Here is a 27676-nt window from a genome sequence, read left to right on the forward strand (position 1 = left end):
TCCCCTACTCTCTCTTTTATCTTCTTTGGTCACTGCTGGTGCCTCTGATCTGGTCCACCCTGTTCCCCCACTCACTCTCTCTTTTATTCTCTGCCACCGCTGCTGGCTTCTGCGATCAGGTCTGCACTGTCCCCTGAGTTCTCTCTTTTATCCTCTGCCACTGCTGCTGTTGCCCACTCTCTCTCTTTTATCCTCTGCCTCCACTGCTGGTGTCTCCGATCAGGACTGTGCTCTCCTTTAAGACGTTCCTTAAAATCCACCTTTTTGACTCCTAGTGTCAAATGCTGCTTGATAACGCTCCTGTGAAGGGCCTTGGGGACTTTTTCTTAACCTCTGTTAAATTTGCTTACCTGAAAAAGAAAAAAGAAAGATTTGCATTTATATAGCGCCTTCCACAACCACCGGACGTCTGAAAGTACTCTACAGCCAATGAAGCACTCTTTAAAGTGTAGTCACTGTCATAATGCAGGAAACATGGCAGCCATTATGCGCACAGCAAGATCCCACAAACAGCATATGATAATGACCAGATAATGTGTTTCTTGTGATGTTGATTGAGGGATAAATATTGGCTCCCCTGCTCGTCTTCAAAATAGTGCCAAGGGATCTTTTACAACACCTGAGCAGATGGGTTTAATGTCTCATCTGAAAGACGGTACTCACTCAGTACAGACACTGGGAGTGGGGGAACTTCCGGTCCAAGATGGCGGATGTGAAAGTGCCCTATTACCAGCATCACGTGGCCAGCGGTCTCCAGGAACTGACGTCAGTGCTATGGCCGGTCGCGATGTGGAGCTTCTTCTCCCGGGATCCTATCAAGGATTTTCCGTACGAGACCAGCGGGGGGGCCGAGGCCTCGCTGGGCCTTTGGCAGCTGCACCAGGGCAAGAAAAAGGTAATCGGCACCAATCAGTAAAGTTAATTTGAAGGGAAATAAATTATCCCAGGACTGGGGGGGGGAAGGCCCTTTTTTCTAGGCCCCGGGTGAAGCCTAGGACTCGGGTAGGGCGTGACCCACTTGAGGAGCCCTGTTTCACGGCGGTTCGCTCCAGGAAAGACCGAGGCATGGATTTAACATCACTGGCTGCTTGAACCACCCACTTAACCAAAAAAAATTAATACAATTGCTCATTCCAGTCAGTAATTCTTTTTCGAGAGCAAGGAGGGGGGGAATACGAATTATTTATTTATTGCAAACTCAAATGGTCTTACCCCCCCCCCCATTATTAACCCCCCCCCCCATTATTAACCCCCCCCCCCATTATTAACCCCCCCATCTTCCCCCTTCCTTGCCCCGCCCCGGCCACGCCCAGACACCCCTCCCCCCTTCGTTCCCTTCCCTCCCCCCTTCGTTCCCTTCCCTCCCCCCCCTTCGTTCCCTTCCCTTCCCCCCCCCCTTCCTTTCCCCCCCCCCCCTTCCTTTCCCCCCCCCCCTTCCTTTCCCCCCCCCCTTCCTTTCCCCCCCCCCTTCCTTCCCCCCCCCCCTTCCTTCCCCCCCCCCCCCTTCCTTCCCCCCCCCCCCCTTCCTTCCCCCCCCCCACCCTTCCTTCCCCCCCCCCACCCTTCCTTCCCCCCCCCCCCCTTCCTTCCCCCCCCCCCCCTTCCTTCCCCCCCCCCCCCCTTCCTTCCCCCCCCCCCCCTTCCTTCCCCCCCCCCCCCCTTCCTTCCCCCCCCCCCCCTTCCTTCCCCCCCCCCCCCCTTCCTTCCCCCCCCCCCCCTTCCTTCCCCCCCCCCCCCCCTTCCTTCCCCCCCCCCCCCCCTTCCTTCCCCCCCCCCCTTCCTTCCCCCCCCCCCCCCCTTCCTTCCCCCCCCCCCCCCTTCCTTCCCCCCCCCCCCTTCCTTCCCCCCCCCCCCCTTCCTTCCCCCCCCCCCCCCCCCTTCCTTCCCCCCCCCCCCCTTCCTTCCTTCCCCCCCCCCCCTTCCTTCCCCCCCCCCCCTTCCTTCCCCCCCCCCCCCCTTCCTTCCCCCCCCCCCCCCCTTCCTTCCCCCCCCCCCCCCCTTCCTTCCCCCCCCCCCCTTCCTTCCCCCCCCCCCCTTCCCCCCCCCCCCCTTCCTTCCCCCCCCCCCCTTCCTTCCCCCCCCCTTCCTTCCCCCCCCCCCCTTCCTTCCCCCCCCCCCCCCCTTCCTTCCCCCCCCCCCCCCTTCCTTCCCCCCCCCCCCCCCTTCCTTCCCCCCCCCCTTCCTTCCCCCCCCCCTTCCTTCCCCCCCCCTTCCTTCCCCCCCCCCTTCCTTCCCCCCCCCTTCCTTCCCCCCCCCCTTCCTTCCCTTCCCCCCCCCTTCCTTTCCTTCCCCCCCCCCCCTTTCCTTTCCTTCCCCCCCCCCCCCCCTTCCTTCCCCCCCCCCCCCCTTCCTTCCCCCCCCCCTTCCTTCCCTTCCCCCCCCCTTCCTTTCCTTCCCCCCCCCCCTTCCTTTCCCCCCCCCCCCCCTTCCTTTCCTTCCCCCCCCCCCCCCCTTTACCTTGCCCGAGTAACTATTCTTTGCATGAGAGTGCCAGCAATGAATGTCTTGGGCTAAACGACCATAGAGGGTATCGCCATTCTCTTCCCTTCGTTGATCTCCAGGTTGCCACTTTCGATGGGAGTTACTGAACTACATTCGGGAGAAGATTTGTTTCCTTGGGGGTTTCAATTACTAGAGGACACGAGTTCAAAGTGAAAGGGGAAAAGTTTAGGGGGGATATGCGTGGAAAGTTCTTTACGCAGAGGGTGGTGGGCACCTGGAACGCATTGCCAGTGGAGGTGGTAGATGCGGGCACGATGGAGTCTTTTAAGATGTATCTAGACAGATACATGAATGGGCAGGAAGAAAAGAGATACAGAACCTTAGAAAATAGGCGACATGTTTAGAGAGAGGATCTGGATCGGCGCAGGCTTGGAGGGCCGAAGGGCCTGTTCCTGTGCTGTAATTTTCTTTGTTCTTTGTTCTTCCTGCCAGTTCCACGCTCGCAACTCCACCCTGTAAAGGGCCGACTCTTTGTTAGGTACGATACCTCATCCAAGTGGCAGTGGACACTGATTGGTTATTCGACTGTGGGGGCGTCTCGGCCCAGCCTGATTGTGCGCTTGTCCAACGTCCGTACTCAGGCACCTGCCAACAGGTGTCACTGAATAATGATAGGGAGAGTGGGAACCTTTGGATATTCTCTTCAGCCCTGTCATTCCCACCCTCACTTCCCTACCCCCCTGCTGAATAGTGTCCTGTTGTGGCGAGCCAGGTCTCTGTCTAACATTATCCCCTCCCTCCCAGGGTACCAGTGACCCGGTCTCTGTGTTTGTGTACGATATCAAGCCGAGCTCAGATGAGCAGACACAAGTGGCGAAAGCGGCATTTAAACGACTGAAAACTCTGCGCCACCCGAACATCCTGTCCTTCACCGATGGGTTAGAGGTAAGTGTCCTTTATTGTTCAGGAGAAGCATTTTGCCTTTTTGGCTGGGGGACAGGGGGCGGAGAGTGGGTTGGCAGAGGATATTAGTACAAAAAATATGTAGAATAGGTAATGAGAACAACAGACTGCTCCCAAGTGTAACAGGAATATTTGTTGACAGGATAGCTTATTGAGAAATGTAGGCTTTCTAGTTGGGGCAGAAAGGTCGGATCGGGGCGATTGCATTAGCGTTAAAAATACTAAGCGCGTGATTTTGACACATAATTTTACCGGAGATGATGTTAGTTGGAGCATCTCCACTGCTGTCCTATCTGAGATCAGTTAGTCTTAACTCCAGGCAGGGACCAGAGCTGGGATCCTCCTGGTCGATGGATCTCATTAAGGGAAGTCCCAGTAACAAAATAAGTTCTATCCCAGTTCATGAGGTTTAAACTGGCATTGGTTGCTTTTTAAACATCTGCATTATTGATAATTCTTTGCTTTGATTTCAAAGGCCGAGAAATGCTTGTATATCGTGACAGAGCCAGTCACCTCACTTGTCACCTATTTGAAAACAAAAGAGACAGCGGGGGAGCTGAACGAGCAGGAGATCTCATGGGGGCTGCATCAGATTGTGGTAAGATTGCACAGCTCTGTGATCCTACGTCAGCTTATAAAATTTGAAGGGAGTGAGTACGTTAGGTTAGCCAATGAGCTGGAGGTGAGGCAGAAATCCAGAAGAGTCTAGTTTCCAGCCGAACTCATGACTAAGACTGCAGCAAAGTCTCCTGAGTACAGCAAGATTATTCTCCGGTGAATGGAGGATAGCTCCACACAAATCCATCCCAGTCCCTTAACAGCAGGGCAGTCTGCATGTATGATTGGGTAATGCCCCTGCCAATCATCTCCATTCTGCCCGGGCCTTGCAGCAACACGACTCGCAGCCATAATTTAATAAAATCAAAATTCTGCAGATGCTGGAAATCTGAAATAAGAACAAGAAATGCTGGAAATACTCAGCAGGTCTGGCACCATCTGTGGAGAGAGAAGCAGAGTTAACGTTTCAGGTCCGTGACCCTGAACTGACAGAGGCTAGAAATGTAATAGGTTTTAAGCTGATAAAGCGGGGATGGGGCAAGAGATAACCAAAGAGAAGGTGTTGATAGGACAAGGTCACGGAGAATAACTGACCAGAAGGTCATGGAGCAAAGGTTAATGGTGTGTTGAAAGACAACGCGTTAGTGCAGAGAGGGTGTTAATGGACAGAAAAATAAAACAACCTGGCCCAAAGCACAAAAATGACAAAAAAGCAGTAGGTAGGCACAAGTTTAAAAAAAAAAATGAATGATGAAACAAAATGAAATAAAATAAACAAATAAAGAAAAAATGGCTAAAAATACAAAGGGGGGAGCCCGTCACGCTCTGACATGATTGAACTCAATGTTCAGTCGGGCAGGCTGTCGTGTGCCGAATCGGTAAATGAGATGCTGTTCCTCGAGCTCGCGTTGATGTTCACTGGAACACTGCAGCAATCCCAGGTCAGAGATGTGGGCATGAGAGCAGGGGGGTGTGTTGAAATGGCCAGCAACTGGAAGCTCGGGGTCCTGCTTACGGACTGAGCGGAGGTGTTCGGCAAAGCGGTCACCCAGTCTGCGTTTAATATCATCATGTCATAATTTAATAAGCTCCTGATATCATATGTAACTTGGGGTCAAAATGCTGTCTTGGGACTTTTTAAATCACGTGAAAGGCGCTATATAAATGCAAGTTGGTTTTGTTGAAGCAACATTGACTGTCCCACCGTCTCGTGCCTTGCAGAAAGCCCTAAGTTTCCTTGTGAATGACTGCAGTCTCATCCACAATAATGTTTGCATGTCAGCCGTTTTCGTGGACCGCGCGGGTGAGTGGAAACTCGGTGGTCTTGATTACATGTATGCGACACAAGAGGAGACGCCGCTGCCGTCAAAGGGTTTTCCGGAACTCGATAAATACGACCCGCCAGAGAAAACGGACCCAAATGTCAGCAGAGGCGGAGTGGAGAAATGGTAATTATATAAAAGACACCGTGCGGTTTTTGTACTCGTTACAGGCATGTTACACAAAGGGCATGAGAGGAATCTATGTCAGGTAAAAATGATGGTGAGATGAATTTGACAGCCTCAAGTTCCCAGTCAGAATTGGGTGACGGCACTGAACAATTCAATTGAAGAGGTGGGTTATGGAGACAGAATGTCGCATTGGCTGCTAATCAAAGGCTGGGCCAGAGCAGAAAGAAGCTTCACTCTGGTGTCAAACTACTGTACCTGTCCTGGGAGTGTTTAATGGGGACAGTGTAGAGGGAGCTTTACTCTGTATCTAACCCCGTGCTGTACCTGTCCTGGGAGTGTTTAATGGGGACAGTGTAGAGGGAGCTTTACTCTGTATCTAACCCCTGTGCTGTACCTGTCCTGGGAGTGTTTAATGGGGACAGTGTAGAGGGAGCTTTACTCTGTATCTAACCCCGTGCTGTACCTGTCCTGGGAGTGTTTGATGGGGACAGTGTCGAGGGAGCTTTACTCTGTATCTAACCCCCGTGCTGTACCTGTCCTGGGAGTGTTTGATGGGGAAATGTAGAGGGAGCTTTACTCTGTATCTAACCCCGTGCTGTACCTGTCCTGGGAGTGTTTGATGGGGACAGTGTAGAGGGAGCTTTACTCTGTATCTAACCCCGTACTGTACCTGTCCTGGGAGTGTTTGATGGGGACAGTGTAGAGGGAGCTTTACTCTGTATCTAACCCCGTACTGTACCTGTCCTGGGAGTGTTTGATGGGGACAGTGTAGAGGGAGCTTTACTCTGTATCTAACCCCGTGCTGTACCTGTCCTGGGAGTGTTTGATGGGGACAGTGTAGATGGAGCTTTACTCTGTATCTGACCCTTTTTTTCTTTACTCTATATCTAGTTCTGTGCTGTACCTGCCCTGAGGATGTCCTATTCTGGTACTTGGTGCCAAAATGGAAAGTGTTCTATTCCCCAACACTCTGATCCTTCAATTTGACTTGATGTAACATTCACAAAAAAACAAACTTTTGTGTTTCCCCAAGTGGCAAATTGATGGCCATGTTGTTTGCCTGTTTTGAATAGCTCTCCGATATTTACTGTCTAAGCTCTTACGTCAGCAGTGTCGAGTGGCTGAGCCATGTAGAGGCGGATGCCAACAAAATCGGCCTCTTCAGGAGGGGAGGGAGAGAGAGATAAAATTCCACCCCAGCCACAAAGAATGAAGTGGTGATTTGTATTCATGTTCTGTTGCTTCTGTGAGCTATCGAAGTGCAGAGAGTTGTCTAAATTAGAGGAATCCTAGGCTAGACTGACTGCGTTATCCTCTTGCAGGTCAGCTGATATGTGGCGTCTGGGCTGCTTAATCTGGGAGGTTTTCAACGGACCACTGCACAGATCCTCCGCCCTCCGGTCCCTTGGAAAGGTCTGTGCTTGTCCTCTTAATGCGCATGCGGGCAAAACTTGAGCGGGCCTCCTCCGACCAACAGGGCTTTATATACTCATGACTGATGGAATCATTTTGTAGCTTGGCTCACAGCTAGTGCCCTCGCCTCTGTCAGAAGGCCGTGGATTCAAATCCTACTGCTGAGCATTTGGGCCCACAATCTAGGCTGACACCAGTGCAGTACCAGGGGAGCACTGCAGGGTCGGAGAGGCCCATCCTCTAATGAGCCGTTCAACTTGGGGGGGGGGGCCCCGTTTGCTTGTTCAGGTCGATGTTAAAAGATCCCACGTCACTTCTGGGAGGAAAGCAGCAGGAGTTCTTCCAGTGTTCTGGCCAGCATTTGTTCCCCAATCACTGAATGGAGATTGAATCTTTGCTATAAGTGAAATCTTGCTTTGTGCAAACGGGTTACCCACGTAACATCAATGAATTTGAAACTCCCTGAGGGTGTAAAAGGCACCATGCAAATGCATCGGGGTTGAGGGAGAAATTGACCATGGGGCATTTGAAATGAAGTTGCTGGGGCTGAATAATTTTTCCTTTTGGTTATTGGCTTCTGTTGCACATTTTTCTTTCCTTGTTTTGTTTCTTTCAGATCCCGAAGTCCCTTGTGCCTCATTACTGTGAGCTTGTCGGAGCTAATCCCAAAATCAGACCAAATCCGGCCAAATTTCTGCAGAATTGCAGGGCACTTAACGGCTTCATGAATAATAGGTTTATAGAAACGAACCTCTTCTTGGAGGAGATTCAGGTCAGTCCGGGCTTAGAGATGCACTGCTAGCCGTAAACGGGTCCTTGGTAACCCGGGAGGTATTCCCGGTAAGATTGTGTTGCTCACGTATGGGGATTCTCAGACTGTGGCTCTGCTCCCCCCCCATCCAGCCCCCCCCCCCCCCCACCCTCTGTGATAAGGTTCTCTGTCTTTCCCAGCTCTGATGTGAAGTACAGGGAATGGGAACTGCTATTTTTAGTTGTAGGGATACAGACTGGTTAAGTGGGTGCAAGAAGGGTGCAATTGGGAATGCGGGGGAAGTGTGAAATGATGCACTTTCCACACGAATCCAGGGAAAATAGATGGGAAAAGAATGATTCCAGTGATCGGGGAAGAAGAGAAGGAATTTTTTTATTTCCTGGGTAAGGCTAAATAAACTCGGAGCCATGTATTTCCCGTACCCATGGATCCAACTGTGTGTTCAAAATTAACATCAACGAGGAGAGGATTCTGATTTTGTAAACTGTAGATCTATTAATCAGGCTGGTGGCAATATCTCGCCTCTGAGTCAGAAGTCCCATTCTGGAGACTCGAGCCCATAATCCAGGTGGACACTCCCGGTGCACTGCTGAGTGAGTGTCGCATTGTCAGAGATGTCAGTTTCCCGGATGAAATGTTAAGCCGAGGCCCTGTCTGTTCTCTCAGGTGGACATGAAGGGGCCCATGACGCTGTTCAAAGAAGAGCCAGGGGAGTTCTCCCCGGTGTCCTGGGCCAATAATTATCCCGTCAATGTTTCGTTACGTTAAAGGTGTGGTAAAGTTCTTGTCAACCAACATCACGGACATATTATCTGGGCAGTATCGCATTTGTGGGAGCTTGCAGCGTACAAATTGGCTGTCGTATTTCCAACATTACAACAGGTGATTGTACTTCGCTGGCTGTAAAGCACTTTGGGATGTCCTGAGGTCATGAAAGGCGCTATATAAATGCAAGGCCTTCGTGTGCGTGCATGCGCGGCGCTTTGGTGTGTCTGTGCCGCCCCAGCTTGGTGGAATGTGGGTGTGCTCTGAAGTTAACGATCCCTCTCTCTCTCTCTCTCTCTCACGTACACATGTCTGAAGATTAAAGAGGCAGTCGAACGGCAGAACTTTTTCCTGGAACTGAGCTCGCAGCTCGACACCTTTCCCGAAGACTTCTGCAAGCACAAGATTCTCCCGCAGCTGCTGACGGCGTTTGAGTTCGGCAGCGCCGGAGCCGTCATTCTGACGCCGCTCTTCAAAGTACGTCCTTTGCAGCGGTCTGAATTCTTGCGGGGCAGGAGTCGAGTACTGTAACACAAGTCCGTGTCTTTAGTGCAAGGGGAGCATGTACCGTAACCCTGGCTGTCTTCGTTGGGTGTGGGGTTGGGGGGGGACAGAATTGGAAGGGCTGATTTGAGGGGGAAAGCGGTTATGTTTTGGTGCTGTCTCCACAGGTGGGGAAGTTCCTCAGTGCGGAAGAATACCAGCAGAAAATTATCCCCGTCGTGGTCAAAATGTTTTCCTCGACAGACAGAGCAATGAGGATCCGTCTGCTTCAGCAGGTCGGTGGCGATATTTTTGGAACGTTGTGCGACGGCGCCTCAATGTTAAAATTCTCGTGTTCAAATCCTGCCTCGGCCTCGCCTGCGCCCCTCCCCCATCTCTGTAACCTCCGCCAACCCCCACAACCCTCTGCTATCTCTGCCCTCCTCCAACTCTGGCCGCTTGCGCGCACATGCCCCCAAGCAAAATATCACTTTCAGTCAATGTTACAATTTGGGCGCATCTTTACGGCATTGCAGCCCCGGCACGTTTAAAGCACCGGTGAATCTCCCATGCCATTGCTCGTGGTAAGGCGGAGGTTGCACAGTGTATTATCCTGCTGCTAAAGTGGAGTGTGTGTATGTAAGCAAGCCTGTCCCTTTTAGCCCCAGTATCATCAGACTCTCTGACAGCGTGGCTCTCAGTACTGCACTGGAGTGACGCCTACATTGTAGGCTTGAACCCACAACCTTCTGACTCGAGCATGAGTTCTGCCTGCGGTTAATGAGTTGGAAGGCTGTCGTTGGGGTGGAAAAGGCAGCAGCCATTTTGCGCACAGCAAGATCCCACAAGCAGTGGTGGCGACAGCGAGGTGACTGATTTGCGTGCGCTGTCGTTTCAGATGGAGCAGTTTATTCAGTACCTGAATGAAGCGACGGTGAACACTCAGATTTTCCCCCACGTTGTCCAGGGCTTCATGGATACGAATCCTGCCATCAGGGAGCAGACCGTGAAGGTTGGTGCTGTCGGCCGTTATAATTCAGTGACTGGTTTCGCACAGCAAGGGCTGGGTTCTCTCTGGAGGCAGGGATTGAGGTGGCTCCCAAGATGATGTGCGTGGCAGAGTCTGTAATGGGTATGTGAGGGAGGCAGGGCCATCACGCTGCAGGGCACTGGTGGTGATTAACCTTTGGAGGGTAGCACCTATCACTGGGGACTGGCAGGTAACTGTGCCAGTGCATTGGCCCCTGGCCAGTCAGGGCTTATTAGGAATTTGGATGTATCTAATTGCATTTCTGATGACTAAAAAATGAGTAATCGATGCTGTCATTGGATCTTTAGTCTCAATACCCACATGCTTTGTGTTTCCTTTTCTTCATTCTTGAGATGAGAGTGTTGCGGGCTAGGCCAGCATTTATTGTCCATTCCCAATCGCACTTGAGAAGGTGGTGGTGAGCTGCCTTCTTGAACCGCTGCAGTCCATCTGGTGTAGGTACGCCCACAGTGCTGTTAGGGAGGGAGTCCCAGGATTTTACCCAACAGCAGTGAAGGAGCAGCGATTTATTTCAAGGCGCAGGTCAGGAGTGTGTTGAATTCTTTCCACTTGCCTGGACAACTGCAGCTCCAACAACACTCCAGAAGCTCGACACCATCCAGGGCAAAGTAACCTGCTTGATCACCCAATCTACCACCTTCAACACTCACTCCCTCCACCACCGACGCACAGATGCACTGCAGCAACTCACCAAGGCTCCTTCGACAGCACCTTCCAAACCCGTGACCTCTACCACCTAGAAGGACAAGGGCAGCAGACACATGGGAACACCACCACCTGCAAGTTCCCCTCCAAGCCACACACCATCCTGACTTGGAACTATATCGCCATCAGATGAGATGTAAGGTCAAAGGCCCCTCCCGCCTGTGCAGTATCTGGGGGCGGGAGGGAGTGGACGGTGGTGGTTGGTCATTAGGAAGGAGGAATTGTCACTGGGTCAAAATCCTGGAACTCCCTTCCTAACAGCACTGTGGGTGTACCTACCCCGCACAGACTGCAGCGGTTCAAGAAGGCAGCTCACCACCACCTTCTCTAGGGGAATTAGGGATGGGCGATAAATGCTGGGCCTAGCCAGTGACATCACATCATACAAATGAATTAAAAAAGAATCAAAAGTGGAGATGATATTACTGTACAGGTCACACGATGGGTTTGGATAAAGAGACCCTTAAAGTTATTTGAATTCCTCCTTCCTAATTACCAATCACCACCGCCCACTCCCTCCCGCCCCCAGATACTGCACAGGCGGGAGGCGCCTTTGACCTTACATCTCATCTGACGGTCAAGGCATCTTTGGAGCCAGCTTGGATTCATGTGTGCAGTACTGGCCACTGAATAATGGGAAGAATATAGTGATCCTCGAGGAGGTGTAGCATTGCTCAGCGAGCTGAAGCCTGATCTGTGTGGGGGGGAATAAAATAATTAAATGCTGACGGGGCTGTTAGAGTTGGTCCACAGAGCCTTGAAGGGAATTGAGAGATTTAGACGAGGAAAGATGGGAAGAGGCTCGAGTGGAGTGTCAGTGGTACCCTATATACTATACAGTCCTGTGTAAAGTTGCTTCGTAGCCAGTGAATTTGAAATGAAGTGTTGTCACTGTCATGAGACCACGTGCTGTGGCCAGTTTGTGCACAGCAAGATCCCTCACAGGCTCCAGTTCTGGAGCAGGGGGGCGGCTCAAGCCCCCGTGACCTCGGTCCTTGCTGAGCTCTCTTGTTCTTGGTTCCAGTCAATGCTGCTGCTCGCCCCGAAGCTCAGTGACAGCAACCTGAACTTGGAGCTGATGAAGCACTTTGCACGGCTGCAGGCGAAGGACGACCAGGGCCCCATTCGTTGCAACACCACTGTCTGCCTGGGGAAGATCTCTTCCTATCTCAATGCCAACGTAAGTGCCGACGCTTTCAAATCATTTATGTTTTGTTGCTGCTCTGCTGAAGCTGCTGGGGGGGGTGGGTGGCCTGTCTCCACATGTTTTCATGCAGAGGTCTAGGCAATGAGTGCTGCCGGGGTATTCGACCGTGGGGTGAGTCATCAAAGCCAACCCTGACCACCACCCCCCCCCTCCTCCCCCCAACGCTCGCACAATCACGCTTTCCACCATGATGGAGAGGGGTGGGGGTCATAATGCAGCAGCCAGGAGCAGATGTCCTGGCTGATTGTCCCTTCCTCAGTGCTGCAGTCTTAGTGCTGCCTGGCTGAAATGAGCTGCCTGGGTCTCTCTGGTTCAAAATTTACATGGTATCCCGGGAGCGTGTCAGTATCTGTCGGGGGTTCCCCGGGAGCGTGTCAGTATCTGTCGGGGGTTCCCCGGGAGCGTGTCAGTATCTGTCGGGGGTTCCCCGGGAGCGTGTCAGTATTTTTAGAACTGCTGCATGGTTTAACATTGGCCTCTCCAGTCACAGATTTGGGTTTCAGTTGTGTTTTTTCCCTGCAGACCCGGCAGAGAGTTCTCATCTCCGCTTTCTCTCGAGCAACAAAGGATCCATTTGCTCCCTCCAGGGCCGCCGGTGTACTGGGGTTTGCTGCCACTCACAATTACTACTCAGTCAGTGACTGCGCTTATAAAGTCCTTCTGGTGTTGTGTCCGCTGACGGCGGATCCTGACAAGAATGTCCGAGATCAGGTATGTAGCATGACTAATCGCTATGTGGTGAGAATGTGTAGAATGGGCCTATATTCTCTAGAGTTTAGAAGAATAGGAAGTAATCATGTTGAAATGTATAAAATTCTGAAAGGGTTTGACAGAGGCTGCCTCCTCCCCCGGCTGGAGAGTCTAGACGACGGGGGTCATAGTTTCAATATAAGGGGTCGTCCACTTCGGGCTGAAATGAGAAATTTCTTCACTCGGAGGGTTGTGAATCTTTGGAATTCTCTACTCCAGAGAGCTGCGGATGCTCAGTCCTTGAGTATATTCAAGACTGAGTTCCAGAAATTTCTGGACAATGGGGGAATTGAGGGATAGGACGGGAAAGTGGAGTTGTAGTAGCAGATCAGCCAAAATCTTATTGACTGATAGAGCAGGCTCAAAGGGCCGAATGGCCCGCTCCTGCTCCTATTTCTTATGTTAACATCCGAACTGGAATCTGACCTTGGTCAGGGAGATCTTATTGGGGGTCCCCAATAAGACCGTCCCAACTATAACCCGATGGCCACAAGCAGCCCAGGCAACTGAGTCCAGTTTGATGTGATCTCACTCACTGGTGTCTCCTGTGGCGTTCTGGAGGTTTGGAAAGGGCCATTCTTGGCTGTGCGGCCTTGTTGCTGGATTAACCAGACACTCGGATCTTCTAGTATTAGCAACTAGAGATATCTGGGAGTAGGAAACGGCAAATGTTACGGCACCTAAGGGGAGAGACCATTCGGCCCCTCACACCTCTGCCAGATTTAAACTTTGCGCAGAGGTACACGCCAATGAAGCCACAAAGACAGAAGCTTGGTCACCCAGTCTCATAGCGGACAAATCACTGAGGTCAGATGCCCAATAATTTGACGTGGGCAAAGCTACACAGCAAAGTGAGAACTTGATGGCCAGAAAGGGATCATTAGAGTCTCACAATGTCAATTTAAAAGGAGCAGTAATTAATATCCTGAGCAGTACTCTCTCTCAGCCAGGAGAGGGCAAGTGAACACAGGGTTTCCACTTGACATTGAGGCAAAGTGAGCAGATTATCCAGCACATTAGAGATGGGGAGATTGGATAGAGAAAGTGTGAGGGGAGGGTAATGAGAGAGTGGGTGGGTGATACTTTGCAAGTGCTGGCACTGACCAGCTTCTGCACTCGCCTTTTACTTCCAAATAAAGTCAGGGTTTGTAAACCCTCCTCCCCGACGCACCCATAGATATTTTCTCCCATGTCCTTTCAGGCCTTTAAAACAGTCCGGAGTTTCCTGGCAAAGCTGGAGATGGTCTCGGAGGATCCGTCCAAGCTCCCAGAAGTGGGTGAGTGTGCAAAGTGGAGATGTTGCCGGGGGTTTGACAGGCAGCCTGCTCTAGGAGAAACAGCACCGACTGTATCTTTGGTCCTTTCTTCACCGCTCGCCCCTGCACTTCCTGTGTTACTCGACCTTGTTTGAGGCCCCAAGCTTTCTTGGACCCAGCCCAAAAAAAAAAAGCGTCTTAAGTTTCCTAAGCCATATTGGAAGAGGTTTCTCAACACTTGGGTATGAATGGGCGCAGTATCCATGACATGTTTTGTCGCTGAAAATTGCCATGGGGGAACCTAGAGCCAGCCTCGGTAAAGCCAGTGTCAGCCGTGGCTCAGTGAGTAGTTCACTCGTCTGAGTCAGAAGGTTGTGGGTACAAGCACCACTCCAGAGACTTCAGCCCAAAATCCTGGACGATACTCCCAGTATCAGTACCGAGGGAGTGCTGCACTGTCGGAGATGCTATCTTTCATATGAGATGTTAAATCCAGACCCTGCGCCACCACTACCAACCCTCCTCCAAAGCAACCGCACGGGGAAAAAAAATATATCAACTCGTCATTTACCTTATTGCATGCAAGCCCTGAGTTTGTGAGTATTTGCTCTTTTGACTAAGCACTTGTGTTCTTGTTTTGTAGAGAAGGATGTCAACTCTGCTTCATCGAGTCCCGCCAGCACCCTGACCGGCAGCTGGGCTGGGTGGGCTGTCACGGGAGTCTCCACTCTCACGTCAAAATTTATCCGAGGAAACCCAGCGACGGCAGGGCAGTCAGCAGGAGGACAGTCCACTGCGCTACAGACGTCTGGAGCCACCCCTGAAACAAGAGAAGGTCCGCTGTGATGTCATTCTCTCTGCTGATTGCCACTGCATTTTGCTGTTTGCTTCTGACTTTGTTTAATCGTTCTACATTTTTTACTCGTTCATGGGATGGGGCTGTCACTTGCAAGGCCAGCATTTGTTGTCCATCCCGAATTGCCCTCGAATTGAGCGCCTTGCTAGGCCATTTCAGAGAGCAGCTAAGAGTCAACCACATTGCTGTGGGTCTGCAGTCACATGTAGGCCAGACCGGGTAAGGAAGGCAGATTTCCTTCCCTAAAGGACATTAGGGAACCGGATGGGTTTTTATGACAATTGATAGTTTCATGGCACCATTACTGAGACTAGCTTTCAAGTCCAAGTTTTTATTAATTCATTGTATTTAAATTCCACCAGCTGCCCTGGTGGTTTTTGAGCACGTGTCCCTGGAGCATTAGCCTGTGCCTCTGGATTACTAGTCCAGTGACATAACCACTAAGCCACCGTCTTATGTAGATATTTGCACCTTGTGGGCGAGACCAAAACTCGGGGCCACCAATATAAGATAGTCACTAATAAATCCAATGGGGAATTCAGGAGAAACTTCTTTCCCCAGAGAGTGGGGAGAATGTGGAACTCGCTACCACAGGGAGTGGTTGAGGTGAATAGTATCGATGTATTTAAGGGGAAACTGGATAAACACATGAGGGAGAAAGGAATAGAAGGGTATGCTGAGGGGGTGGGAAAGGGGCTGCTGGGCTGAATGGCCTGTTTCTATGTTGTAAATACATGCAACACTTTGTGATGTGTCTAATCTTGAATTGGCAGGTGATAGACACAGCCCTACAGCCACTCCGATAACACCAGCTCCTGCTGAAGAATCAGCAGATAAGGATGAAGTGGCAGAAAGGTGGGACGATGAAGACTGGGGCCGCCTGGAGGTATGGACATCAGAAATCTCGCCTGGGCAGTCGCGGGGCTACAGGCTAGCACGGGTGGCGGGGGCACTGCACTGAGGTCGACGAGCTGTGCATTCCTTGCTGCGAAGCCCTTGTGTGGAACCTGGGGCCATGAATCCACCAAGGTGCAGGAGACTATTAACCTGCAGTGAGAGCAGTTGTGGCAGTGTGTGTGTGTGAGGGATAGGGTGAGGGAGCACTGCAACTGGGTCAGGGGAAGCGTATGCCTCATCAGAGCAAAGCTCGTCTATCCCTCAGTGTGACTCACCGTCCTCGGGCTGGAGTAGGGGTGGAAAGGCATGCTTGTCTGTGACCACGGTACAGTTTGTTTCCTGCGGCCTTTGTGTGATCAGATGCCCCGGTTTGATTAAAAATAGGAGACAGAGCAGTCTGAGGAACATTACGGGAAGGAAGACTGGAGCAGTGGTTCAGACTGGTCGCTGGGTGCAACCAGCAAGAGGAAGACTAATGAGAGAACGGTGGGTGTCTCTTCGTCCTTTGTAATACCTGACTCCATGTTGGGGGGGGGGGGGGGAGGAGTGGGGTGGGCAGTGATAGTGTAACAGGCAATCGCCTCATAAAATGGTGCAGCACAGAAGGAGGCCATTCAGCCCATCGAGCATGCACCAGCTCTTGGAAGTAGCGATCCAATTCGTCCCACTTCCCTGCTCTTTTTCATAACGCATCAGTGAAGCACCTTGGGATATGTTATTACGTTAAAGGCACTATATAAATGCAGGTTGCGGTTGTTGTCGCTAATAAATCCAATCGGGAATTCAGGAGAAACTTCTTTCCCCAGAGAGTGGGGAGATTGTGGAACTCGCTACCACAGGGAGTGGTTGAGGTGAATAGTATCGATGTATTTAAGGGCAAGCTGGATAAACAAGTGAGGGAGATAGGAATAGAAGGCGATGGAGTGAGATGAAGAGGGAGTGGGAGGAGGCTCGTGTGGAGCTTAAATACCGGCACGGAGCGGATGGGCCTGCTTTTGTGTTGTTGATACTCTGTAATGTAGCCCTGCAGATGTTCAAGTATTTCTCCAATTTCCCTTTTGAAAGTTACTATTGAATCTGCTTCCACCACCCTTTCAGGCAGCGCGTTCCAGATCACAACAAATCACTGCATAAAAAAAAAAAAATTCTCCTCATCTCCCCTTCTGGTTCTTTTACCAATTATCTTAAATCTGTGTCTCTCTGGTTACCGACCGTCCTGCTACATTTTATCCTTATTTACCCCATCATCATTTTGAATGCCTCTATTAAATCTCCTAACCTTCGCTGCTTCACAGAGAGCTTTTTAAAAATGTACCAATGGTGTGAGAGGGAAAGTGGGACAGGAAGTGAATCTTAGTGCCACTAGATGTCCAATGGCGTTGCTCAGTTTGAGGCACTGGATGTGCTCCTTTTATTACAGTAGGAGAGCAGGTGACACAGCAATTACACACCGTAAGTCCGCGAGACATTTTAAATGTATTTACCATTCGCAGAATGTCTCTGCTGCTGGAAACAAGGAGGCAGGTCCCACAGCTTCCGAGTGGGAGAGCGCAGGCTGGGGTCTGGAGGACAGCTGGGAGCCCACGACCCTGGCAGCTCAGGATCGGACCTTGGCTGGAGATGACAGCTGGACTGCTGAATGGGGCAGTGAGATCACGCGGAGTCAGAGCAAGAGCTTGAAGGTCAAAGCTTCAGCAAGTCGGCAGGAGGTCCGGCTCGCAAGCGAATACAACTGGGATGCATCAGCCAGCACGAGCAGACAGGAGGACCTCTTCACCACAGTCACTCAAGCAATGACCACAGACCAGGTAAATGAAGTACACTGTTTGATCAGACATTCCCAGGACAGGTACAGCATGGGGGTTAGATACAGAGTAAAGCTCCCTCTACACTGTCCCCATCGAACACTCCCAGGACAGGTACAGCACGGGGTTAGATACAGAGTAAAGCTCCCTCTACACTGTCCCCATCAAACACTCACAGGGAAGGTACACCATTGCTTAACTACCAGTAAAAGATAACCAGCCTCTAGGAGAAGAGATTGAGCAGAATTCTATGTTTAGAAGAATGAGAGGTGATGTCATTGAATCGTAAAAAAATTCTTAGAGAACTTGACAGGGGAGATGCTGAGAAACTATTTCCCTCCTGGCTGGAGAGTCTAGAACTAGCGGTCACAGTGTCAGGATAAGGGATCATTTAAACTGAGATGAGGAGAAATTTGTTCACTCGGAGGGTTGTAAATTTTTGGAATTCTCCATCCCAGAGAGCTGTGGATGCTCCGTCGTTGAGTAGATTGAAGACTGAGATCGATAGATTTTTGGGCACTAAGGGAATCGAGGGATCGAGCGGGCAAGTAGAGTTGTAGTTGAAGATCAGCCACGATCTTATTGAATGGTAGAGCAGGCTTGAGGGGCAAAATGGCCTTCTACTGTTTCTTGTATTTGTGGTCATGCTGCCTTCCTGCCTCTATAGTTTCCAGCCTTATAAACTCTTCCCCACACCTCTCCAGTCCTCCGACTCCAGGCTCTTGTGCATTTGTTCCTCCCTTCGCCCCTGCCTTTAGTCATGTAGGACCCCCACTCTGCAATTTCCCCCACTCTGCTGACACCCCTCTGCCTCCACCTGCCTCTCCCTTTTAGACCCTCCTTAAAACCTACCTATTGGCCAGGACCCTTTCTTACTGTTTCCTGCTTCGCCTCGGCATCCATTTTTATCTGATTATACTTCTGTGGGTATCATCTGCCTGTGTTAAATGTGCTGTATGATACTGCATTTCAAAAATAATCCATTGGTTGTAAAGTAAGTGGTTTAGGATGCGTTAAAGATGCCATAAAGTGCTTTATAGACGCCAGTTCTTTTTTCAATGTGAAAATAAACACCTCGGAAAGGGCAAATACTGTTTTAGCACATTATTGTTCATCCCTCGCATCCCCTACCTCTCCCATTAAAGTTCATCCATTTAGAACCTGGTCCCTCTTGTCGGGAAGGGTTGTGTGCCCCTCACCATAATGCAGGAGGTTTGGGAATCTTCAGGGAATCCCTGCACTCTGGCCCAGTTAAATTAGATGTCAGCCTCGGCTCATTGATGGTTGTGGCTTCTAGCCCCACTTCAAAGACTTGAGCGCAAAATGTAGGCCAATACTCCACTGCTATACTGTCGAAGGTGTCGTCTTTCAGATGAGACCAGGAGAGTTCTCCCCTGGGGCCAATGTTTAACCCTCAACCAACCTCACTTTAAAAATAATTATCTGGTCATTACCTCACTACTGTACATAGGAGCTTGCTGTGTGCAAATTGGCTGCCGTGCTTCCTGCACCACAACAGTGACTACATTTCAAAAAATGTTTACTTGTCTGTAAAGCAATTTGGAACGTCCTGAGCTGGTGAAAGGCGCTATAGAATTACAACTTGAGCTGAGTTTGTATCCTGTGTGACTTCTCCATAGAAAAATGAGGATGCATGGAATGCTGATGCCACTGCCAGCTGGGACACCGAGGAAAACTGGGAGTCGGTGGATGCAGAGCCAGGTCAGTTCAGTGCTTACAGAGCGGAAGGTGGAGCCGATTGTTTGGTTGACATTGGCTGTGACGGATGAAGGCAGGATATCATTGCTATAACGGAAACTTGGCTTAAAGAGGGGCATAAATGGCAGCTCAACATCCCTGGATATAGAGGGGTATGAAAGAGGAGGGGGTGTAGCATGATTGGCTAAGGAATCAATTACAGCTGTGAGGAGGGATGATGTGCTAAATGAATCATCAAATGAGGCCATGTGGGTTGAGCTCAGAAATAAAAAAGGGGCAGCCACACTACTAGGAGTGTACTATAGACCCCCAAATAGTGAGAGGGAGATAGAAGAACAAATATGGAGGCAAATTTCTGAGTGCAAAAACAATAGGGCAATATTAGTTGGGGATTTCTATTACCCAAATATCAATTGGGATATAAACAGTGTGAAGGGCACAAAATGCTCGAACTGCATTCAAGAGAACTTTTTTAGTCAGCACGTAACAAGCCCAAGAAAGGGGACACAATTCTAGATTTAGTCTTAGGAAAGTGGGCAAGTGGATGAAGTAGCAGTGGGTGACCATAATACAGTTAGATTTAGCATTGTTATGGAAAAGGACAGGGATAGAACAGGAGTAAAAGTTCTAAATTGGGGGAAGGCAAATTTTACGAAGCTGAGGTGTGATCTGGCGAAAGTGGACTGGATACAGCTACTTGAAGGAAAATCAGTGGCAAACCAGTGGGAGGCATTAAAAAGCGAGATTCTATGGGCACAGTGTAGACATGTCCCCACAAAGAAAAAGGGTGGTACTACCAAATCTAGAACCCCCTGGTTGTGTAGAAGCTTATAGGGCAAGTTAAAGCAGAAAAAGCTTATGACAGTCACAAAAAACGTAATACTTTGGAAAGCCTTGAGTATAGAAAGTACAGGGGTGAACTAAAAAAGGAAATTAGAAAAGCAAAGCGAGGGCATGAAAAAATATTGGCAGGTAAAATCAAGGAAAACCCAAAGATGTTTTATTAGTACATTAAGAGCAAGAGGATAACTAAGGGTGGGGCCTATCAGAGATGTACAGGTAACTTATGCGTGAATGCAAAAGAAGTGGGTAACGTTCTTAATGAGTACTTTTGTCTCCCTCTTCACAAAGGAGAGGGATGATGCAGACATTGTAATTAAAGAGGAGTGTGAAATATTAGATACGATAAGTATGAGACGAAGCTCTAGAGGGTCTGACATCCTTGAAAGTGGATAAATCACCAGGGCCGGATGGATTGTATTCCAGGTTCTTAAAGGAAGCCAGGGAGGAAATAGCGAATGCTCTGAGGATCATCTTCAAATCCTTACTAAATACAGGCGAGGTACCATTGTTTAAAAAGGGTGTAAGGGATAGACCAAATAATTATAGCCTGGTCAGTCTGACCTCAGTGGTGGCCAAATTATTGGACTCAATTCTGAGAGATAGGATGAACTCTCACTTAGAAAGGCACGGATTAATCTGGGATAGTCAGCATGGATTTGTTAAGGGAAGGTCGTGTCTTACTAACTTGATTGAATTTTTTGAGGAAGTAACCAGGATTGATAAGGTCCCACATGGCAGACTGGTTGGAAAAATAAAAGCCCATGGGATACAGGGCAATGCAGCGAGTTGGATCGAAAATTGGCTGTGACAGGAAACAAAGGGTAATGGTTGACAGATGTTTTTACGAATGGAGGGTGGATTCCAATGGTGTTCTACAGGGCTCAGTGTTGGTTCCCTTGTAGTTTGTGGTATATATTAATGATTTGGACTTAAATGTGAGACATAATTGGGAAATTTGCAGATGACACAAAAATTGGCTGTGTAGTTGATAGTGAGGAGAATAGCTGTAGACTCCAGAATTATATCAATGGTTTGGTTGAGCGGCAAATGAAATTCAATCTGGAGAACTGTGAGGGAATACACAATAAACGGGAGGATATTGACGGGGTAGAGGAAGTGAGGGACCTTGTAATGCATGCCCACAGGTCCCTGAAGGTGGCTGAACAGGTAGATAAAATGGTTTAGGAGGCATATGGAATGCTTTCCTTTATTGGCCGAGGTATAGAATACAAAAGCAGGGATGTGACCAGGGAAAGAAAATGCATGGGCGAGTTCCAGACCTTGTCCACATGCCACCATTCGACCCTTATCTAATATCCATAAGTGAAGCATGACGTTGACATGCAAAAGCTCACTTAATGCCTCGAAGCTGCTCCAAAGATGCAGATTTTGAGGGCGACCCACTTGACCACCCAGTCCCACAGTAGCAAAGCTGAGGGAGGAGTTGCTGTTTACTTGCTTGGCGCTAACTGTTCCTTGTCTGATGCCGAGTGAAGCCACTCGGTCAAAGCAAGGACTCTTTCACTGGGAGTCTAAACATTCTGCTAGAGTTACTGAGCTATCAGTGCCTTTGTCTTGGTGTGGCTCAGTTTTAAGGTTTAAGTCAGCTGGGAGCTTTCCCTACATTTGGAACCAATCCTAATTGCACTCTCTGCAGATCATTAGCACGACGTGATTTATTGGTCACGTTGGATGCATCAGGCAGTCACCAGTAGAATAAGCTAGAAAAATTGAAACTGATCAAGAGGGTGCCACAAAGGTTCAGTAGATTGATTCCTGGGATGAGGAGACACTAAGCCTATTTTCTGTAGAGTTTAGAATGAGAGGTGATCTCATTGAAACATAAAAATCCTAAGAGCACTTTACAGGACAGAGATGACAAATTTCTTCATTCAGAGGGTTGTGGCTGCTCAGTCATTGAGCATATTTAAGACAAGACAGACTATTAGGCAGTAAAGGAATCAAGGGATAGTGGAGTTGAGATAGATCAGCCATGATCTTATTGAATGGCAGAGCAGGCTCAAGGGGCCACATGGCCTACTCTTGCTCCCATTTCTTAACGACAATTCTTTTAAGAAATACATGAAGGATGTTAACGGGATTGTAAGATAAACTATCTTATTGGTTAATCATCCTCTGTAATGTACAGAACCATGCAGATAAGGTGCCAGCTTCTGCATCTCTGATGTTGGGAGAGGCAGAAAAAAAGCATCAGCCACCCATGACTTGCATTGCAGAGTGAGGATGGGATCCGGCTTGACTCAATAGCCACTCACTGAGGTGATTGCTAGTGTAACCCAATAGAAATTAATAACTTCAAGGTGGGGCCCAGTTTGGAATATTTCCTTGTCCGTAACCTGTGGTTTAACTAACATTTGACTTCCTCCTCCCACCCAGGATTAAGTAAATCAGATCTAGCCAGAAAAAAGCGAGAGGAACGGAAGAGAGAAATAGAAGCAAAGCGAGCCGAGAGGAAAGCTGCCAAAGGACCACTGAAACTTGGTGCCCGAAAATTCGACTGAATAAGCAGTGTAGCGCATCCCAGGCTGGTCACTGTACAATATTACATTTACATTTGTGTCATTCCCTCGAGGTCAGATCATACATCTGGACATCACAAGGTGCCTGGCACATTTTCATTGAACTCAAGCTTTTGTCTTTAAAATAACAGACTGTCTTCTTGAGTTGATTCATTTTCTATCCTGTTCTATACAATATGTAAGGACAGAAGTAGTGAAGGACGACAAAGTTGCATCAAACAGGACTTTGCAACTGTTGACAATTGGATTCTCGATCACTTATGTTGCTGGTTTCAAGAATGTATATTATATACTTGATTCAGAAACCTAGGACTTTAAATGCTTAGATCGTGTCCTGTTGGGATTTTCAGTGAGATTAGACTGTAATTACATGGCTGCAGTAAAAAAATGTTTTATTATGCTTGCTAAGAGGTGGAGTTGTAATGTTTCATACCTATTTCATTGTTGGAAGTTAGAAATATGAATACTGCAGAAAAATCGGAGTTGTACGGTCCCATTTTCAACCTGCAGGTTCAGGTCACTCAGCCCTAATTCTGCAAGACTTTAGTGGTTGGGGAGAAGAATCTACATTGTTGCCAAAAGGGCTGACTGCCATCCGTGGTTGTTTGGCTGAGAAAATGAAATCACCTTTTAACAGCTAGAGGCGATTTTTTAAATTAAAGATACTTCAGACAAAATACTTGCTTATGCTGGACTGTTCATGCTTGATAAGTTTTATGCTAAAGTTTGCAGTAAATGGCTTTAAAGGTGCCTACAGCTAGACAGCCATGGAACATGAGCTGTGTGTTAAACCCACTGCATTGTAGAAATGTTTCATATACTCAGGCTGCCCTAAGCCCTGAGAACTATGTCTCTTCAGGCTAAAGAATGTTCTTCAAATAGGTTTCACAGCATTGCTTGTTCATCAGATTTATTAAGCATACATAATACAAGCAAAGGATTTCAATTATGTAGATTAGAAAAAATGGGATAACAGAAAATTCTGCAAGCAGTCAGGTCAGGCATCATCTGTGGAGAAACAACATTCCAAGTCAGTGATATACCAACGGAGCATGGCATTCTTTAGTCTTAATAAAACATGATTTTGAATGCTAAAGTGCAATCTGGAACTTTCAAAAGGGAATTGTATACATCCTAGGAAGGGGGAAAGTTTGCAGGGCTCGGGAGAAGTGCTGTGCTACAGCTTCATTTTACATAGTGATGGCCAGAATGTAAAATGAATGCTTAAGTGCTGCTAGATGATGTCACCAGGTCATTCTAAGTGCATGTACACCCAATGGTTTGGTAATGGGAAAAATTGAGAACTATCCAGCTCCCATATTAAATATTTAAATTTTTGTGTGCATTAAGCACAGGACAGTGTTAGTACTTGTATCATATCCTAGTGTGGTAACTACAACTACTTTCAAGTCAGTGGGGTCTAGGGAACCCTATTTAACTCAAAAGCAAAAATACTGCAAATGCTGGAAAAACCCAGCACATCAGACAGCATTCTGTGGAGAGAGAGGGTTAAAGTTTCATGTCTCTGACCTTTCAACAGTCCTAGGAAAGTTCACGATGAAAGATTGTCCAACACCTGTTAAATCTAAGGAAAGTCTGGTAAGGTAGAAGGCAGGAGATTAAATAACAAAAGGTTTCATGGTACAAAGCCTAAAGGAATTAAAATGACAAGAAACTTGGGGTCACACTGTTTTGGCCATGGCGTAGTTGGTCAACGTGTCTAGTTAACAGGAAATCCTGGGTTCAAATCCCAGCAGAGCTGTACTTTTAACAGTTTGATTTGTGAAATTGGGCAGCATTTAATCAGCATCTGCCTTTGCTCAGTGAAAGATTTTCTTCACTGTCGGTGGGTCAAAATCCTGGAACTCCTGAACAGCACTGTTGGTATACCTACACCTCAAGGTGGCAGCTCACTGCCATCTTCTCACAGGCAATAAATGCTGGCCTAGCCAGCAACACCCACATCCCATGAATGAATAAAAAAAACTGAAGGGGTGTTTCACCTAGTCTGCATTTGATCTCCCAAGTACAGAATACCATTTAACTCAAGCCCCAAGTGTTTGTCCTGCAGGTGTGGCTTAGCAGGCAGCACTCATTTGAGCCAGAAGGTTCTGGGTTCAAGTCCCACTTCACAGAATCAGTACAGCACAGGAGGCCATTCGACCCATGGTGTTCACACGAGCAACTCCCTCAGTTCCATTCCTCTGCCTTCTCCCCATAACCCTACATTCTTCCTTTTCACAGAACTGTCTAATTTTCCCTTTTGAATGGTTCAATTGATCTGCCACCACGTTCTCAGGCAGCACATTCCAGACCTTAACCACATGCTGTGTGAAAAAGATTTTCCTCATGTCACTTTTGCTTCTCTTGCCAAATACTTTAAATCTGTGCCATCTCGTTCTTGATCCTCACTAGTGGCAACAGTTTCTCCATCTACTCTGTCCAGACTGATGATTTTGAATCCCTCTATCAAATCACCTCTCAACCTTCTCCAAGGAAAACAGTCCCAATTTATCTTCATAACTGAAGTTTCTCATGAATCTTTTCTGTACTCGCTCCAATGCCCTCAAGTGTGGCTCCCAGAATTGGACGCAATACTTCGGCCTCAGCTGGAGTAATGTTTTATACAAGTTCAACATAATTTCCTTGATCTTGAACTCTATGCCCCTATTAATAAAGCCCAGGATACTGTATGCTTTAACTGCTCTCTCAACCTGTCTGCCACCTTCAATGACATATACACCCAGGTCACTCTGCTGCACCCACTTTAGAACGGTACCCTTTATTCTATATTGTTCTTCCTACCAAAATGAATCACTTCACATTTCTCTGCATTGAACTTCATCTGCCCATTCCACCAACTTGTTAATGTCCTTTTGAAGCCCTACACTATCCTGCTCAGTACACAATGTTTGAAACTGTACCCTGTACACCAAGGTTCAGTCATTAATATACATCTGTAAAAGCAAGGGTCCCAACGCTGATCTCTGGGGAACTCCACTGCAAACCTTCCTCCAGCCCACAAAACATCCATTAACCACTACGGTTTCCTGTCACTCAGCCAATTTCGTATCCATATTGCTACCCTCCCTTTTATTCCAAGAGTAACAAGTTTGTTCACAAGTCTGTTGTGTGGCATTGCATCAAAAGCCTTTTGAAAGTCCATGATCACCACATCAACAGCATTGCCCTCATCAACCCTCTTACCTCAAAAGATTTCAGCAAGTTAGTTAAACATGATTTTAAGAAATCAATGTTGGCTTTCCTTAATTAACTCGCATTTATCCATGACTATTGATTTTGTCCCAAACTATTTTTTCTAGAAGTTAAACTGACTGGTCTGTAATTACTGGGCTTATCTTTACAAGATTATGGCCAGTGCTTCTGTGATTTTCATCCTCTCTTCCCTTGGCTGCATCTCATCTGGTCCTGGTGTCTTATCCACTTTAAGTACAGACAGCCTATCTAATACTCCCTCTGTCAATTTTAAACCCCTCTGATTTACCTCCTCTTTCAACATCACCTAGGAAGATGACGCAACCCAGGCAAAGACATGCAAAACATTCATTTAAAACCTCAGGTATGCCCTCTTCCTCAATGTGTAAATCCCCTTTCTGGTCCCAAATCAGTCCTACTCCTTTTACCACTTTTTTTTTTTTACTATTTACATGCCTATAGAAAACTTTGGGATTTCCTATTTCACTTTCCCTCTGGACCTTCTATATTCAGCCTGGTTCTCAATGGTATTTTCTTCCTGTCATCTGCCATAAGCACACATTTTCTTCTTGATCTTAGTCTATCTCATGTCATCCAGGGAGCTCTGTACTTGTTTGCCCTACTTTTACCCTTCGAGGGAACATACTTTGACTATGCCCAAACAATCTCCTCTTCAAAGGTAGCCCATTGTTAATCTATTGGTTTTCCTGCCAGCTTTTGACTCCAATTTATTCACCCCAGCAGTACCTCCTTTTCTCATTTGACTAGCAACATACTGTTGTAGAAAATCTTCCTGAACACACTCTAGGAACTCTTGCCCCTCACTGCCCTTTATATTATCCCAGTCTGTTTGGATAATTAAAGTTTCCCACTATAACTACCCCATAATTTTTGCACCTCAAATTTCCCTGCAAATTTGTTCCTCCATGTCCTTCCCACTAGCTGGGGGCCGATAGACAACACCAAGCAATGTAACTGCACATTTTTTATTCCTTAGCTCTAGCCAAATTGATTCTGTCCTTGACCCCTCTGGCACATCTTTTTCTCCAGCACTGAAATGCCCTCTTTAAATCAATACTGCCACCCCTGCCCTTTTTTTTCCCCTTTCCTGAACACCTTGTATCCAAGAATACGTAACACCCAGTCCTGCCTTCCTTTGAGCCAGGTCTGTTATAGCCACATCAGTATATTTCCACATTGCACCTGTGCCTCTCCCTTACGCTGACCCCACCTAACATACTATTCCCTACACTAATGCTGTCAGTCTCCCCCAGTATTTTGTGCACCTTGGTATTCCTCTAATACTTGCTCCTAGTTCCCACACCTCAGACAAGTCACCAGTTTTGCTTCTCTCCAATCTGGGTTCTCTTTCAGGTTCCCAACCCTGACAATTTAGTTTAAACCCTCCCCATCAGCACTTGCACATCTCCTTGCGAGGATATTAGTCCCAGTCCTAAGATGCAGTCCATCTGTTTTGTACAGGTCCCACTGTCCCAGAAATCTGATGCCTTTCCTCCTACACCAGTTCTCCTCACACGTGTTCAATTGCTCAATTCTATTCCGATGCTCACTTGCAGATGGGACTGGGAGTAATCCTGACATTACTGCTTTTTGATCTCCTTCCTAGCTCCCTTTCAGGACCTTCTTACCCAGGTCATTGCTACCAATGTGGACCACAACCTCTGGCTGTTCACCGTCACCCAGAAGAATATCCTGCAGCCTTTCCATGATATCCTTGACCTTAGCACAAAAATCCAGGTTGATGCTCCCATACAGTACTGAGTGAGGTGCTGTCTTTCTGGTGTGATATTCAATAGAGGCCCTGCCTGTCCTCCCAAGTGGGTGTAAAAACCCCATGGCACTATTCTGAAGAGCAGGCGAGTTCACTCAGTGTCTTGCGGCCAATATCTATCCTCAATTATCACTTGAAATAATGGTCATGATCAGATTGGAGTTCAGTGTGCAATTTGCTCATTTTCTACAT

General features: G+C 48.2%; 1 protein-coding gene across 2 annotated transcripts; it reads left to right on the forward strand.

Moving 5' to 3' along the window:
• The first annotated feature begins 747 nt into the window (after window positions 1-747).
• On the forward strand, window positions 748-23155 carry scyl1 (SCY1-like, kinase-like 1). Of its 2 annotated transcripts, XM_068021846.1 has the most exons (18): window positions 748-895; window positions 3247-3387; window positions 3881-4003; window positions 5185-5411; window positions 6737-6827; window positions 7444-7599; window positions 8683-8841; window positions 9036-9143; window positions 9746-9859; window positions 11628-11783; window positions 12333-12521; window positions 13762-13837; window positions 14460-14651; window positions 15446-15558; window positions 15954-16055; window positions 17063-17377; window positions 19015-19096; window positions 22334-23155. In XM_068021846.1, the coding sequence occupies exons 1-18, from the start codon at window positions 788-790 to the stop codon at window positions 22456-22458; spliced, it is 2577 nt and encodes an 858-aa protein (XP_067877947.1). In that variant the 5' UTR covers window positions 748-787; the 3' UTR covers window positions 22459-23155. The 2 variants fall into 2 exon arrangements, with proteins under 2 accessions (XP_067877947.1, XP_067877949.1); XM_068021848.1 differs by lacking the exon at window positions 15954-16055.
• The last annotated feature ends 4521 nt before the right edge of the window (window positions 23156-27676 follow it).

This window comes from Heterodontus francisci, chromosome 44 (assembly GCF_036365525.1).
Source record: "Heterodontus francisci isolate sHetFra1 chromosome 44, sHetFra1.hap1, whole genome shotgun sequence".
Classification (NCBI taxonomy): Eukaryota; Metazoa; Chordata; class Chondrichthyes; order Heterodontiformes; family Heterodontidae; genus Heterodontus; species Heterodontus francisci.